Genomic DNA, 17,987 nt, shown 5'->3' with positions numbered 1-17,987 from the left:
GTAGTTGAATTAACTATCATATCACATCTGCATCAGCAGCAGCGCTGCTGACTTCTGTGTCGAAACCCCTCATTAGTGTTTCAGTGCGCTCTGATTGCTGATTGACCAGATTGAGAGTGCAGGCATCAAAGCTATTTCCTCTTCTCAGTCACATCCTGCTCCATATTCTCCTTCTTGATCTTCTCCTGTCTCTCAAGCTTTTAGGGTTTCTTAGGGTTTGCTCAGGTCAGACCTGATTGCTCTTTATTCAGTTCAGCTTTTTCCATTTCTGACTCCAAGGTTCTTTTAAATAACAGAAGAGATCAAATGAGCCATTGGAACAGTCAACTAAAACACAAACTCTTCTTTAAACCAAATGTTGATTGCATAAAAAGTTGACACGGAGATTGCGCAAAGCACATAATAGACCAATATAAAAACAGATTTGATTTGTATGAAAAACTCCGAAGCACACTCACAAATTATAATTTGAATTTGAAGAGATGTTGCTTTCACTTTGACATGGGGCCTACTGACAATGTTTAAAATGAAAACATGCTTTTCTGATGGTATCAGAAAAGATATTTGCTGCCCTTGTAACTTCCATCTACCTGCTGTTTACAACCATTAACTAGCAATCAGCTTTACGTTTCTTTCGCAGGATGAGGATAATGTGTCCCACATGCATATTTCAGCTCCATTTATTTTCACTGAACTCAATTTCAGCCCTGAATATATTTCATGCAATGAAACATGTATAACTGCAAAGATGAGCTCAGTGGTTATTCCTTTTCATTTCCTCTTCATGTCTTTTTCTCCTTCCTGATCTGGATTTCAAGTCACAATTTTTCACTCTTGATAAAACTCCTGAGTCGCTTCCTGTGTTTTGGCATTAACTTTTAATGACATGCAGCATTCATTGGCAGAGATGAGAGAGCGGTTGATTTGAAAGGTTCTCTGAAGTGAAACGCTGCACCCAAATGGCTCATTGGGCTTTCATGTCAATTTGATATGATCTCTGCCATCTCAGAATGTAAATAAAAAAAGCTTATGCAAATGGTAGGATTTTTTTTTATTTTTGCGAGGATTTGAATGTTTGTTTACTCATATGACTCCCAGGGAGGATATCTTTGTTTTTTCTATGAAGCAGTTGAGAAAATATGAATATGGAGATAGTGTTGCGTATTTTTGCATTTGATGACAAACTAAATTTGTTTCAAAGAAAAGGGAAATTCAGCAACTGAAACAGATATGATACGGATATTGCAGAAAATCATTTTTTTTAAGTTATAATGTAGTTTTTTTAAATGTAGGCAACCACAACAATACAAACAAGAAAACAAATTTAACTTCAGAGACAGATCAGACATCAGTGTTTTCAAAAACTGCAATGAGGCAGAAGTTAGTCAAAAGTACATTTTTACAGATAAACTTCACTGCATTTTTTTATTTCTGGAGACCTGCCTTTTTATTCACAGACTTGTATTAGTTTGGAGATGCTCAACATTTCAAAAACATGAATATTAATACGAAACAGAAAACCTCTTGACACCAAAGTGCCAGGTTGTATAAATCCACTGCCATTGTACATCTGTGTGTTATCAGCAAAGAAGCCACTGCATCCATCACAGCGACACAGGGATTCAATCTCTGTCAAGGTAACATGTCCTTGGGATTCTGATCTTGAATGAGATAGCATGTTTACCCTCTAGATAACAAAACAACCCTTCAAATAGGCCCAAAGGGCGTGCTTTCAGCTCTGATGTTAGAGGACAGGCTCGACATGGCACCTTTACAAGAAAGAGCTTCCTCACTTGAATTTGACTGTGCATTCACCTCCTGCAGCTTGGTTTGTGAGGCTGCCCAGTTCAAACTTGATACACTGGTGCTAAACATTGATCTTGATAGCACAGGCGCACATGCTAATGCACTCGCATATGATCACAAAAAAACTCTCAGCTGCTTCTTTTTATAAATAGTAAAGCAACGAAATATCCCTTTCTCCCTGTTCAAATACAGTACAGCTGCTAAAATCTCTGAAGCGAGTATAATCCCATGGACATTGCCATGCTTTTTAAATTAATAATGATGCTAATTGAAAGAAAGAGAATAAGAATGAGAATAATTATTATCAATAGGATCCATAGAGCAAGTGTGGAATGTGTGGAACACTGGCATCTATCAACAACAACATAAAGCCATTTAGAGAATATTTAGGTATAATGTAAATATATATTTTTAAATGCATTGTTTGTGAAGATTACACCAACCATTACATTATTACGTGATTATCTTTAATATGTTCAGTAACATCTATTATACATAATATATGTTACATTTTGTAACATAAGGAAAACATTTGATGCATTCACAACTTGTGGCATTTGCAAGTGGTTCAAGCGTAACTTTAAACTCTCCTAAAATACTCTGTGGTCTGGAGGAGGATCAAAACAAGGAATTCTGACTGTAAAAGGTGACATGTGCGTTTACAGTGCAGACCGCAGGAATAGCTGACGTTAGGAAGTGTAAACCCACAAGTCTCCAAGGAGTATTTGCCATGAGTCTGAAGCTTTCACTGTTTTCTCAAAGCTTTAAGAGTCAAGTACGAAGTAGTTCAGAACATATCTGTGATCAGGCTTCTGCAATTTATTAAAGGGGAGACTCTCACGGCCCCTAAAATCTCCAATTGTTTTTGACATGGACTGGAGGCTTGTTGGAAGTTAGCATTTGTCATACCACTGAGGGACAAGGACCTCCAGATCTCTCGTCTACCGTATTAAAAGCCCAAAACACACATTTTGTTCTACCAAAATAAGAAAAGCTGAAAGACCGTCAAAATCTTTAAAAAAATAAAAAAAATGGATAAAAGCCAAAGCGATTAAATCAACCCATGTTTTTTGTAATGATGTAAAGCTAATGCAATGCAAGCAATTACTTTTTTTCTCTTATCACTGAGAATGACTGGTAAGGAAACAGTTTTGATTAAATTCAAGAGTGAGACTATTCAGAGGTAATTTAAGGCGATTATTCTCTTCCAACCTCTGCTTTCCTTTAATTTCCTCGCCAATCATTTGGATACTTTACTGATTTGTCTAATAACTCTTTCCATTAACATTCCACTTTATGCTGCCAGTCATCGCGCTCAGCCTTTAACCACACACAGGTGAAATATTAGTTTTTCTTCATAAAATCATGACAAAGCTTTGAAATAAAATATACTTGTGAGGTGTTTGTTACAGACACACAAGCTAAAAGTGTGTCGCTGTCAATATGAGGACAGTTGGGTTATACTCTTAATCTACAGCGGGCATACCCGGGGAGCAAGGGCTGCTCCAGCTAACGTCGGTGGTTGTCGGGGTGCTAGCAACGCTGGCTACTGCGGGCAGCTAGCAGAAGGTAGTAGCGGCTTGTAATCCGACTTTTACGCTATCTATGGGTCATCAGTCAAAGCATTAAGAAATGCGCCTCCATGAAAAGTGTCACAACCCTGCTCCAAAGCTGCAACAAAAAGGGAGAAAAACGAGCAGCTGCAAACAAAAAGCAATATATTTTTTAAAAATAACACAAGTGAAAATAACTAAAGTGAAGGTATAGAAACAAATATACAAATCAAAAGATAAATGGTGTCCTCCCACAGCCAAAGACAGAGGACCCAGGTGTGGCTCATCCCGGATGTCGACACCTGTAACAGTGGTCGAAACAGTGACACCTAGGGCATGAGAAGTGGGTCGTCACAAAAGATTATATGAAATAATGCATAAACCCACCTGACTTGAAGCGTGTATTCTATCCAAGATGCCTCTAATAGGTTCTGGTGATATCTATTTTTTGACTAAATTAGGCTTTTGTTCATGCACCCTCCTTTCTTGAGTTATTGCCTCATCAATATTTCTTTCAGAAAACCTCTGGTGCACAATACATGTGTGAGAAGTTATCCGAGCTGACCTTAATTATAAATGACTCGAGTTGTATGGTTTCAGAAGCTTTTTAGTGCTCATTTCTGTCCCACTTGATTGTTCTACAGGTACAATAACTGAAACTAAAATAACATTTGCATCGGTTTCATTAGAGAGGTGAAAAGCGCACACAAGAGTGGCCCAGTTCTGCCAAAAAGTCCCCAAAGACTGCACAAACAAGATAACAAGAGAAATATCACAGGACATCATTTGCCCTCAATTCTCATTGTGACAACATAGTGCCGCACAGACAAATTTAGTCCATATGATAATTTAGACTATATATAGCTCAAACGTTGTGTGGTGCTGTAATGTTCCAGATATAAAACGCTCTGGCTGAGGCGTGATTCAATTTGCAATCACAGCTTCTACAAATGGGGTAAAAAAGTCAGAATCATGTAATGTCACTGAATGAACATTGTTGGTAGATTTTTCCCAGAGTGCAGAGATCATTACAAGCAAAAAGAAGCATGGTCATTTTGACTGGCAGGAAAGATGATACAAATGATAATCAAACACATACAATTTAGTTTCTATAACTTTACCCAGGAGACTGTCATTACTGAAAAAAACAACAACACTTTTTTAAAATGCCCTGAAAAAAAAACAAAAAAACACTCGTTGGACAAATCAGCTGAGTTTGATGTAAACGTTGGTCTTCTGTGAAAAGCTGTGGAGAGTAAGTGGACCTTGAGTTGTTCGTTTAACCAAATAACTAGAAAGCTGTATTAATAGAAATCTTGTTTCAACAATGAGAATATTGTCTCAACTATTTCTACATCTCAACTGTTTCTGTGCTGTAGAAGGAAGCTCCTGTCATACTTACTCTTTTATTCCATCTTCTTTGCCAAATCCTGTTATGACCCAGTCAGTCAGTTACTCTCGGGAACAACAGGAGCAAATGTGATCCAAGCCATGTCATTTCTGCTCACGTGATAATGTAACCCTTTATCGGGCTCCTGGTGGGAACAATGACTCTAATCTCTACACATTTCTGCAAATAGCTTTTTGCACATATTGCAGACAGGCAATCAGGGAGATTCCAGATTACATTTCACTCTCAGTGAACATTTCATTCCCTGCCCTCTTTATTTAAAAATAACCGTTCTGAATCATTATGTGCTACTCCTACAATCTCTCTGGCTATGCAGCATCACGCCTGAAACCTTAAACAATTCTGAGGGAAAAGAAAGTGTTTGAAATGAATCCTGGCAAGACTTTCTACATATTTGATGTAATTAGGTTATACGATGCCGCTGTGCAATATTTTACCACAGTTTCCTTTTTTGAAAACTGTGGTAGTGAAGTACTGCTTTTAAGTGAAGGACTACTACTCTATTAACACTATTTATAGTTAACTCCACTGATCTGTCTTGTCAGAATTTACTGTCATTTATACATCTCATGTATGTGCAATGTTTTACACACTGTAAAAAATTATTACACATAATAAGCAATACATAATTGCTTATTATGTATAAATGTAGAGGTTGTCTCTGTGTGTGTGTGTGTGTGTGTGTGTGTGTGTGTGTGTGTGTGTGTGTGTGTGTGTGTGTGTGTTTGTGTGTGAGAGTGTGTGTGTGTGTGTTAAAATTCAACAAACGTAATCCTCATATTTAAATTTGGATTTAGATTCAAAACAAATCTCTCAAGTATACAAGCACCAAGTTTTAAACCATCAAAACCATAAGAAATGTTTTCTTAGTGAGAAAAATCTTCTCTTCTCAGAAGATGTTTGTTTAAAAGAATGCATTTTAGCATATAATTCTACTTTAGGTTTACACAGTGCAGTGATGCTTTAATCTGTCGACTCATTTCATCTGTTTGCGAAGATAAATTGAATCGGCTGGTCTGAATGAATATGACTTGCCTTTTTATTGCAGTAAAAGAAAGGACGCCGCTTGCATGAGAAACGATTGAAAACAAAGGGAAATTGAAAAAAAAAGTCCAAGCAGCTACACAAATGTTGAAATTAAGATGGCCAACAATGTGTGGCTGCTCCATTACACTGAGAGCTCTTGCATGAAAATAAGTTATTGAAGCAAGATGAAGAAACCAGAGATAGTAGATAAGATAGGAGTACACAAGTGAGAAAACAAAAAGTTAGATATAAATGAACAGTAACAATGTGCATCTTATAGCAATAAAGGTATAAAAAGGGTGGCAAAGAAATATCTTTCCCACTAATATGGAGCTGTGTTACATGTGTTACACAGTTAGAACATGTTGGATGTGCACAGACAGGTGAAAATCTGCTGCAAGCAACCATCTCGTGATCATGTCTAAGGCGTGCTGGTCTATGTTTCTATTTCTGTAAATGGACCTGAAACTAAGAAACGTCTTTTTAATAGTTTAGTTAGGAGCCATTTCTATCTACATGGGGCGAGAGCACGAGCACTGATAAAAGTAGCTTCTAGTCGTAATAAAATCCTAAAGATTTTCCAACCTGAAGTCAATTGTAGTTTACCGCTACGCTTGGAAAGGGAGGGGTGAGCGAGGAGTTATTTAGCTGCTTCCAATCTGAAAATCACTGCTCTGTGGGACTTGTTAAAAATGTTTTTATCATCAACACATTGGTTGAATTCATATGAATGACGGTGACAGGGAGAAAACTAGAGATTGGACATGAATTGACAGTAAATTTGTGAAAAAAAATATGACAATAAATGTATGAACAGATCCCAAAATGTCTTCGCCACTGAAGGAGCTGTGCTTAGCATGTGTGCACAAACAGAGCAAAAATATATTCACAATATTACAAATATTATTCATATTTTATATGTTTTATCTATCTCGTTTGTTCTGCATTGCACATTGATAATACTAATCATTTAAATGTTCCAGCTTTGAGCACAATATTTCTTATCAGTTCTGCCTAGCTATGCTGATTAGTCGATCAGTTACTCGTGAAATGTTGCTAGAAACTCAGATAAAACATGAATAAAAGTGTAGAAGGCATAATATGAGTAAATCCCTCGCAATCTCAGTGTTCAGTTCTGTGTTAGAAAGAAAACCTTTCAGTAAATGCATTGTGCTCTGTATCAATTTGATGCAGGAAGAAATAGCACACAAGTATTTAAAGAGGAAACAATCCTCCCCAAAAACCACCAAGAAGGGGTCACTTTGAATGTAGAACTTCAACTGAACAAGCTTTATTAAAAAGGCCAATCAGACTAAACGGATTGTTTTCTAATCAGCATTTAATTGACAAGTAGCTTCCCTCACCTGAGTTGAGAGGCTATTACCTCCCCCTGCATCGGCACTTTGATAACAGAACCATTAGTGGACTTTTCAGCCGCATATGTGTCACCCCTGCGACTCACAGCGGGATCCACTTGACACAACCGTGAAAACTCCTTTGAGTAACATAAACTGGCAATGACAGGTCAAAGAAAATCAATGGAAGCAGCTTAATATGGTTGGACCATGTTGACACTGAGCCAAGCTCGATGGAGTAGAGCAGTGGTGCCCAACCACAGGGCCACGGCCTGGTACCGGTCCGTGGGTCCCTTGGTACCGGGCCGCAGATAAATAAATGAATTTTAAAAAAAAGTCAGAAAAAAGTTTGATTTTGAAAAAAGACCGGATACATCCCCAAAAATGAAACTTAAAAGTCTATTTCAACTTGGTGTTCTGTATTAAAATGAAGGCAGAGTTTTCTTGAGATCAGCAAAAAAGCTTTGAAAACCTTGCCTCTAATTTTCAACATCCTGTCTTTGTAAAGTGGGTTTAAAATTAAGCAGTAGACTGGACATAAAGGTCTAATTTACAGAGTTAACATGACATAAACACATGTCAGCTGATCTCCCATCACACCGAGATGAGACCGGCTCGTAGCAGAGAAACCAGCTCAGGGCTCCCACTAATTCGGCGTAATGGTGAGTTGTATCTTTATGCACTTTATAATTGCTTCATGCCGGTCGTATCATTTTATTTATCGGCCACACCGTGAAGGCCAGTCCGTGAAGGCCGGTCCGTGAAAATAGCATCTGACACGAAACCGGTCCGTGGCTTGAAAAAGATTGGGGACCCCTGGAGAAAAAGACCAAGAAGTGCAACGCCAATACATTTTTATCTCAGTTATTACAATCCAAAGTTACAGTATGTTCATACTAATAAAACATTACAACTATGTTAACACATTTGAGGGAGAGTCCTGGTTAGCCAAGGGAGTAATGGCTCAAATATGTCATGTTTTTCTATTGCAACCTGTTACTATAGAGCTGTTTGGATGTGATGAACCTTGAATACCTCTTACATCATCATCTGTTGCATCTTCAGATTGCAAGTCCACAATCGAAAGGTTCAAACCACCATAATCCTATTGGGAAATTTAATTGTAATTACAACGTAATTTTCATGATCTGAATGCATAACCACTAAATACTGACATTTAAAATGTCCTGGTTACATTTGATTACATTAAGTTATCAGTAAGGGAAGATGTAGCAGCTTGCATCAGAACATATATAAAGGTGGACTCATAATATTCTTCTGGCATCATGATAGCTCTGTGAAAACAAAAAATAAACAGAAAGTGCTGCTCATTAAGACAGAGCCCGTCTTTATGCTAAGTTATCGTAAAATAGAAAACTGATATATTGAGCAAACAAACATGTGTATTGTCAATCATTAATGACTTACCTCCAGCTAACAAGCCATCAAAAGCCATAATACATCTGAGCTCAGTTTTTTTTTTCTTTAAGTGACGTCTAATTTAATTTAGTTGTGATATAGCGGAGCAACTCATTTTAAATGTTTTCAACGACTCATACGATTTACCATACATTATTTTTTCCCAAGTCACAAACCAGTCTTATAACCTTTTTGTCATTTCATCATTTATTCTAGGACTAAAGCACAATGTACACAGCCACAATCTACCAGAGTTCTTGAGGTGCATGACATGAGAATAAGATACAGTACATATGTATGGTAAGCATAGAATGAATGGCAACTGTAATTGTTTACAGAAATAGGCATGCAGTCAAAAGGAAAATGCCACATCACAAAGCTAAACAAACAAAGACTTCAAAACAATGGTTAATATTGATCATCTCCTGCATCTGGGCTGTATGAACACCTGAAACCTGTATGAACATCTTAACTTATCAAGATGAGGAACAAGGTGGTATGAAGAGCGCTTTTATATCAAGAAACTAAAAGCACAGACATTTAAAGAAAACAAAGCAACCCTTTTTTTTCACAGATAAGTTTTTATTTGTCAAACTGAAAGAGCTTTTGTTGGACTGTACACAGTTTCTCACTCTCTGCAGGCTTGAACCTAACCTTATGATTGGTACATTTTCTAGATAGTGATTGACACTCAGACACACAAAAGAAAAAATATGTGAGCAGCGGACACGGAAATACAAAAACAGGATGAGTTTCAATTTGGCTCCCCTTTGGAACCTGTGGGAGGACATTTAACAATGCACAAGACAATCAAAGGTACAAAGTAAAACTTACTAGATGTTTATGATATTCAAGAACATAATGTGCCTGTGGACATCTCTGTTATACTGTACTGTTCAAACTCATACATCATGCAAACTTCCTTGAAGCTTTGCAGCAGGCCTGTTGACAGGAAGCTGACTACAAAGATCAATCAGGGCAGATGCTGGCCAAGAAGATCGTTACTTGGCAATAAAGAATTGAAGAGCGCACACAATCTGTTTATGCTCGTCCTGTGTCCATGAACCGAAGGAATGACAGTCACTGATTCACACCAATAACAGTTTTCACATATTGGTAATGTACAGCAAAGTCTTTCAGTGTAATTTACATTGAAGTACAGAGTTTGGCAACATAGCACAACAACATTTTTCCAAGATAGCCTTTTGTAATTTGCCAACCCAGAATACAATAGGCTACACTCGTTTCCAAATATCCAGGAAACAATCAAAATATTTTTATGTTTGTTTTGTTTTTATGTCAACTACAACATCTATGGTGATGGTATGCCCTGGAACACAACAATGTAAAGTAAGAACCAACATATTTGAACGGTGACACATTTTCCTGCTGTGCTTTTAGAAATTTGTAAAAAAATTATAAATTCAAATGCATTTTCCTTTGTTGAATTAAAAAGTTATGAAAATAACTTTTATTTTTCCAGTCTAGTCAGGCAACCGTAATTATTTGGAGAGGTTGGTGCATTGAATTTAATAAGGTTTTCTTCACCTCCTCCTTCAAGCTGGGCTGCCATCTCCGAAAAAGATGTATCATATTTTCTACACTACATAATTATTGGATAGTTAACTGGCTGAAAGCTGATAAGTCTTAAGTAAAACACAGAGCATAAAAGTAGCTCCCTTCAGCTCTTATTCTGGCACTCAAGAGCTTTGGGAGTACTAGTTAGGAGTGGGAAACCATTGCGTTCTCCAGGACTATTTTTAAGCCGTGTAAAATAGGGCTGTAAGGTTCGAGATTGCTGCAATACCTCAGGTACTTGTTTACTTCCATTTATTTAACTAGCCAAGCTCCATGGTTCATTTACTCCAGGAAGCAGCCAACAGCAGAATCCAATACAGTGAAAACTGCATAAATAGAATATGTGCATAACGGCTTTTTATCCCCTGTACCTGAACGTGTCCAAATGGTTTGCAGGAGCTAAACTATTTTTGCATGCAGATAGCTGCTGTCATGTTATGTGAAAATACCCCCAAGCTCTTTAACCTGTTATTACTATTATGTATCATCCAGCATGATGATAATCTCCTGAACATCTTCACCTGACCATATTAGTTTAGAGTTCCGTGTTGTTATTATCATTGTAGGTTTTGAGAATTAAATATATTTTCAATTTGCTCTTATTTGAAAAATACATAATTTATCATATCAAAGGGATTAAAGAAAATTGAAGACTGCTATCAATATTCGGATTATGCATACTGTATATATGGAAATGTTCGAATAGTTGCTTTCACTCATTTGACATTTTATTGACACAGCAAAATCTTTCAATTTGTGGCCAAATATTCTGTGTGGGTTATTATTATGAATGGCATCTATCCTGAGCTTTGTAATTGAGACAACTTAGATCTCCAAGACAACACAAAGACATTAAACACAACGCGTATGCATCTGACAGCTGAGACAAATCAATCTAAATAAATTTAAAAAAAGAACAAGCACAGACAATACTTTCAAGTATCTTAGAAAAAGTGTTGTGATAATCAAATACAAATAAAAAATGGAACTCCTTATGAAAGCTTTAAGACAATTCTGCTAGAGACAGCCTTCAAGCCTCAACGTCAGGGCTGTAAGTATCACGTTTAACTGCAGTGCTCGTTTGTCTCACATATCAGTTATCTTTTGCAGTGTGTTGTAATGTTTCAGAACTATTTAAAAATGCACTTAAAAATAGGTCCCTAAATCAAAGCCATTGCTCTCAGGGCTGGAGGTTTTAAATGATTTGTCATAATATACATTTATAATTCAAACACCATGCAATTTCTTAGTCTTTTACATATAATACAAGAGCATTAATAGTGTTTTGATCGATGTAGTAATGCCAGTGTCCATTAGGATAAAAACATGGCTTGAGGAGGTGTCATAACCAAAGTAAAAATATATTTGAGAGAGTGATAATAACGTGTGATCTTTACATGGTATTTTAGACAGTTTAGTTATGGTTTGAAGTTGGTTAATCATGTCTAATGAAGCACGGCAGACAGATTTCATGTATTTGTTAAAAAGTGACACTGTACAATAGCATCCATGGCAACAACAAGTTAAAACCGTAAGGAGAACCCCTCTCCCGACTCCCCCCCCACCCTTCCCACATATATTACAGAAGTTAATTCCAAACAGGATGGTAACTCTTGAGAAGAATAAAAAGACAGAACGATCACGCTTTAAAGAGGAAACTAAAAGACAAAAGTGATCAAGGGCAGGTTTTAAATCATTGTACAAAAAGAACAAACAGCAACCCACCACAACCAAACACGTATTCTTGAAAAATCCATTGGAAATTGAATTCTTTTTACAGGTTGCACAGTTTATTTTTTGAAATACCGGTTGAGATACTCCAGTATGCCATGGGACAGGGAGGGATGGCAACACAGATGGAAGAAAGGACTTCAGTCTTCCTCTGTGCATCCGAGTACTTCTGCGCGCAAAGTGATCCGTCCGTACCATGACCAGGGAAGGATCCGGATGAGTCGAGCGTAGATGGGTGGATCGATCACATTTTTTCGGTGTGTGTCGTTGTCGAAGTTCCCTTGGAATACCTTTAAAGACAGCAGTATGGAGCAATTATTCATTTGGAAACCAGAAGCTACAAACATGTTCTGCTCTGCTTGAAACCAAGAAAAAACATTAATGGGAAAACTGCATTTCAATGGTGCTGCCATGTTTGAAGGCTTTTAGGACTAGAAACATGTGAATCCAAGGCTTTAGAACTCAACTTGTTGGGGAGAAATATCTTCAGTAAATTACCACAGAAACCACATTTAATGCATTTTTACTGAGAGGCAGGTGCAAAACATTTACGGTGCTTCTCTTGCCGGATTTTTCCGGACTGTTGCCTTCAAGGTCTCATGCATGAACAGTTACTAAATGAAGTTCAGCCAATCAGAGATTCAATCCAAGCGCTGCCAACAACAGTACATACTCTGAATCTAGTCCTATTTTTGGTTATTTCCTTTCATCCACCACACATGTGAGCACATTGACAGTGTAGAAAAGTGGGCCTGCTGTTAGAACACCACAGCTGGAAGTTCCACCTCCACAATTAGTGACAAACATCTACTGTAGTTTATCCTGCTTGCTAAGTACTGTCATTAACATACACCGTATGCTTGTTGGTCTGGTTTTTGCTTATATATATATATATATATATATATATATATATATATATATATATATATATATATATATATATATATATATGTATATTTTTAAACCTGCCATTTTATAGAAGGCTTTGATGGTTGCAAGAAATGGGGCCGTAAAGGGGAAGTTGTGTTTCTCCAGTATTGCCTCTTTAGTCTTTACTCTTAACATATATTGTGCAACAGCCATTCATCCTGGATGCTACAACACACTACTCTGATTATGTTGCCACTGGCGTATCCTTCACTAAAGTGCTGAAAACCTAGTGGTAATCTAATTTAGGCTAAACATTCATGTCGTTAAGAGAGAGATTTCAGTGTCTGCACCACTTTTATACAATTCAATGACATTTAAAAGCTCTTAGATAAGCCTCAAGAGAAAGGTTCGAGGGTTAACTAGATACAAGATACAAATAAGATAATTGTCTTACTGGGGCGGGTGCTCAATTTTTTATTATCAAACGCTGTTGGTGTTTGCTTAATAGACAGTGAAATTAGGTATATTAGAAAGAAATGCACCTACAGGGACTGCTTCATTGAAGGATATGATCATTTTAATTAAACAGACATGAATATGCCCGCGTAATTGGGATGTAATGGGACTCACTGTTGAGTGGAAAGGAAAATCAGCGGGCCAAATCCAAGCAGGTGCTGGACACAGATTATGACCTTTTCAGAGTAAAGCTTCAACTAATTATCTTTAAAATACTCATAGAAGAGATAGTTTCACCACAACACGTGCTATAAACAATGGACAAGCACCAAAATGACCTGGCCCTGATCAATATAATAACTAGCGGCCCAGTGATGGCAGTGTCTGCAGACGGAGTCGGTCCGGTATATTTGGCCTGATTCTGGGGTGTCATTCATCCCGAGTCTCAGCAGAGTCAGCAAGCGTTAGTTTACTCACTACAACTATGTTCAGTATACTGAAATGGATTATGCAGCCAATTACTATTTAGCTTTTTTTTTGTGCAGTGACACATTATAAAAGCTCTTTCTCCTCTTCCAAGCAAGTGTTTCCATTAATACAACCACTTTCGCTTAGTTCTTTATTCTGTCATTTATGTGTAAAACCCACATTGGACTGCTTCTTTGTAGTGCTTCATGTGAACACAGTTTTGAGTGACAGTAAAATAAGATTCTAATTGTAACTTGTTAGGGGAGACGAGAAAATATTTGGCCAAGTGTTTAAGTAGACTTTCAGAAGTTTAAATTACATTTAGATGAGTTTATGTTTCAGATTTTTCCTGAATTATCTGTTTTTATTGAGACTGTGTTCTTTTCTCAGTCACCAAAGGTGCATATGTATAATGTTAAGCATGAATGAACTGAGGCAGTAGTGCAGGGACACTAATGAACTACCGTATGATCTAACATGCTGTTTGCAAATTTGGTGAAACAGGCTCCAGCTTTTTTTAATTTCATAATAAAATGTAAAACTCTTTAAGTAACAAACCACAACAAGCAATGAGTGTACTGTGTCTTAGAAAAAACACATAAAACAACATTTATAGACATAAATCTGTCTGAATGTGGCCATGTTGCACTTTCTATTAAGCTAGTATACAGGCTGACAGACACATGGACGTTTTAATAGAGCTGGATACTCTGTTGCAGGGTCTGCAATACCACCACTTTCTGTTGTTCTTTTCACTTTTATTTGTATTTCAGAACTGAAAACATTTGACACTGGGAAGTGAGAAATGTGTCATTTCCAAGAGTCTTGCCACAACTGTAATGTCACAACCAGGGCACATGACAGCACAATATAAAACGGCAGGACAGGAAGACCATGAGAGCAGCAGCTGATTGAAATATGACAAGCATCTCTCCTAGACTGTCTGGGGACCTGCACAGTGACAGAGGCAGTGTCTCTAAAATAAACTGTCTGGGACACGATGTGTGGAGAATCTCAACAAGACAAATACTGTGAGGAAAAAAACACAGAAAAGGGATGAGCAGGTTGATTAATGTATCCTGAACATGTTGATCCACTAAAATAAGTGTTCTAGATCATTCAGGGATTGAAATAAAGTGACTGTATGTCCTTTTGATACACTACACTGAAGCCAAGCTCCATAAAAGCAGTATAACCCTTCTTCTGACACTTCCAATAGCATTTTAAATAGAGGTTGCTGCTATATTAGCAAGGGTTGTATGCTATATAAAGTATGTTTATAATCAAGAGTAATTAAAAACCTGGAAATGTAATGTCTATTTATTTGTAAATGGCCAAACACAATCTTTTTTGTGATGGATCCGCCTTCCTTTTTTATCAGAATTGGACAAGTTGTGCAGTTGAAATATGGCTTTTCCTCTCCTGATCAGGTTGGTGGGCTGCATGAACTTTATAATTAGTATATTGTGACCATCTATTAATATATGTTACAATATAAAAACTATGAACTAAACTACTACTACAACAATACACACAATCTAGGTGTTTTCACATCTTTTAGTCAATTATGTGGGAAGTGGAAAGTAAGACTCACTTCATCACTCCTTAGCATAATTATTTTATCCAGAGACTATAGAACACAAATTCTGGTTGTGTGTCTTCACACTCACCTAGTAGCCACAACTCTGCTGCCTACTATTGATTTTCCAGGCCGGTGCAGTCATGGGTTGGCGTTACTAAGGCATGCCCTGTGTGACCCCGATGCTCCATTATTTAACCTGCTGCACAGTTCAAAGGAGCATGGTGCTCAAATGTCTTTGCTTTCTGCCCTCATGATCCCTTAGGCGGCCCAAATACCATAAGGGAAACATGGCGACGTCTTCATTGGAAGGTCAAGAGGAACCTTTACAGACGTGAAGAGGCAGTAACTGGACCGTAACTGAAATGCATACTTCTTTAAAGAGGATGGAGATCTAGTTATTTGTATTTCTAATCCTGAGATGCATGAAACTGCGCAGCCCATTTTTTTACACTGCAAAAAAGGACTAACTATTAGTGGCTGATTAAACTTAAGATGATTGTATTCAGAGCTATCTAACATCCTTTACCCTCTGACCTGGATGGAACTGAGGGCTCTAATGACTAATTAACCATTTGTCACCTCAGTGAAACACTATCAGACATGAATCAATTACTTTTGTGCTCGACTGCCCCCATGAACTGACTGTGTACATATTGACATCTAAGAAAGAATAGTGGTGCAGGACTAGTCGGTGTAGTGACCTCAGTGTGTGCACGGGAATGCAGCTGAGCCGATATGTATAATTATGGAATGTATCACAGTTTAATTATGTTCAAACAATGAACTACGTTGTTACCTGTCTCAGTCACAAGTGCAGTACAAGGGGTATTTGGGATTTATGTGTGCAGAAAAGGCAAACAAGGCGCTCTATGGATTTTGTAGAGGGATACTATTGTGTGTGTGCTCCACTGTGTGACACCATCTGTATTCTGACGGAGCCTCCTCTCTCAATCTAGATCTAACTGCCTGCAGCCTTTGCCACACAGGAGCTGGAGGGGGGAGCTGAGAAGAATACTTACAAGCCTCTACCACTGTGCCCGAACCAGACACCCAGACGTACACATTACACACACACACACACACACACACACACACACACACACACACACGCACGCACGCACGCACGCACACAAACACACACACACACACACTCTCAGTATATCCCTGCCAAGTCAAGCATTGTGGTGTGGCAGGAGGAGCCTCAGGAGTCCAACAGCCAAATGTGTCCTCTAGCATTAATGGCTGCTTCAGCTGTCTGAAGGGGGAAAACACCTTGAAGAATCATACATCTGAGCAGCCCCCTGGCTCCGTCGAGAGACCAACTGATTGACATTCTCAGAAGCCTTGCTTAACACGCCTGCCCTCTAATACAGAGCGCACACTGTCAGATTGACTGCCCATCCCTGGTTTTGCTCTGACTTATACAGCAAAAACAACACAGGCGACGGCTATAAATGTTTATAGAAATGGTTTGTATCTAATTTAATAGTATTTTTAAATCAATGAGTAGGTTGACTCCCCACTGAGTTATCTCTGCAAATGAGATTTAGAAATAAAACATAATAAACAGAGCAGGTTCCTTAGAAGCCACCAGTGCTTTTCTCTTCTTCCTTTTGCTATCTCAGCTGATTCTTACCGGGCCTTTGGAAGTCATCCAGTGCTCAGTATTGAGGTTGCTCGAGTGAAAATCATGCTGAGCATGCAGTGGCCCGTATCCAAAGATAATCGTGGGTGTTGAAATTATAAACTCCTCAAGCAAGGAATGTGAACTGCACAGATGGAATAATATTTCGGGGCATTGGATGTTACACTGGTTCCACAACCAGGATACGTGGATTCATTTACATCTGACTATTGAGGGGTGTTATTTGCCTTAACAAGGTGCTGTCATATTTCATTCTAGGTCTACCACATTGAGCTAAGCAAAATAAAAAGCCTTTCTTTAAGAAAATCCAATTTTCAAATGGTAGTTGAAGTTATCTCACAACATTTACAAACTCCCCAGAATCAGTTTTCATGAGAAAGCCCAGCATCATGAATGATGCTCTTATGTGTACAGACCGCAAGGCACGGACTGCATGCTGAACCATGAAATCAAGTATGACGGCAAATTAAAGATGAAAGGATTTCAAGCCATTTAAAAAATATACACAAGTGCTTTCATATTGTGTTATTATTTTTAAATGTGTGAAAAAAAAGCGCAAATACATATTGCAAATTTAATGGAATGTAATAAATCAATATATCTGCAAATATGAATAAAATAATATAAAAATGTGGGTCTCTGGGCACTCAAACTGAATTATTCCGGTACAAATGTTTAAACTTTAAAATGCCCAATTACAAATCGTTCAATTAAATGGAACAAAATATATAGATTCTAACAGTTTTATTAAATAGGTTTTACATGCTGTTATTCATTGCTAGCATATTAATGAAATGTCTTCCACAGATGATTATTAAACTTGTTATATGATCCTAAATACTTCAAGGCAAGTACAATTTAAATTATACTGCATATCAACATATTTTACATTAGTTTAAACTGTTGATAGTTAAAATTGTTCACAATCTTGGATAATGTATAATGTTGGGAATTATGTTCAAAGCACCAACACAGTATTCTTTGTGCAAAATCCATGTATAAACTCTGTTACATCTTTTGATTTTGCATAGTCAACACTTTGTTAGTACAGGAATAAACAGAAGGAGTTGGGCTTATCGCTCCATAA

The 17,987-nt window shown here is 37.6% G+C and overlaps 1 protein-coding gene across 3 annotated transcripts in view; it reads right to left on the bottom strand.

Annotated features, from left to right (window-relative positions):
* Nucleotides 1-9,131: 9,131 nt before the first annotated feature.
* Nucleotides 9,132-17,987, bottom strand: part of edil3a (EGF-like repeats and discoidin I-like domains 3a) — a 106,274-nt gene continuing 97,418 nt past the window's right edge. For all 3 annotated transcript variants that reach the window (XM_068604772.1, XM_068604773.1, XM_068604774.1), the window contains one exon: nucleotides 9,132-12,169. In XM_068604772.1, the coding sequence (XP_068460873.1) occupies nucleotides 12,020-12,169 (150 nt within the window). In that variant the 3' untranslated portion in view covers nucleotides 9,132-12,019. The remainder of the gene's footprint in view (nucleotides 12,170-17,987) is intronic.

The sequence above is a fragment of the Clinocottus analis genome, unplaced genomic scaffold (assembly GCF_023055335.1).
Source record: "Clinocottus analis isolate CAN_PGR_092001 unplaced genomic scaffold, fCliAna1.0.p SCAF_7, whole genome shotgun sequence".
NCBI classification, from domain to species: Eukaryota; Metazoa; Chordata; class Actinopteri; order Perciformes; family Cottidae; genus Clinocottus; species Clinocottus analis.
The sequence above is the reverse complement of the archived record's forward strand: the minus strand, read 5'-3'. Positions and strand labels throughout refer to the sequence as shown.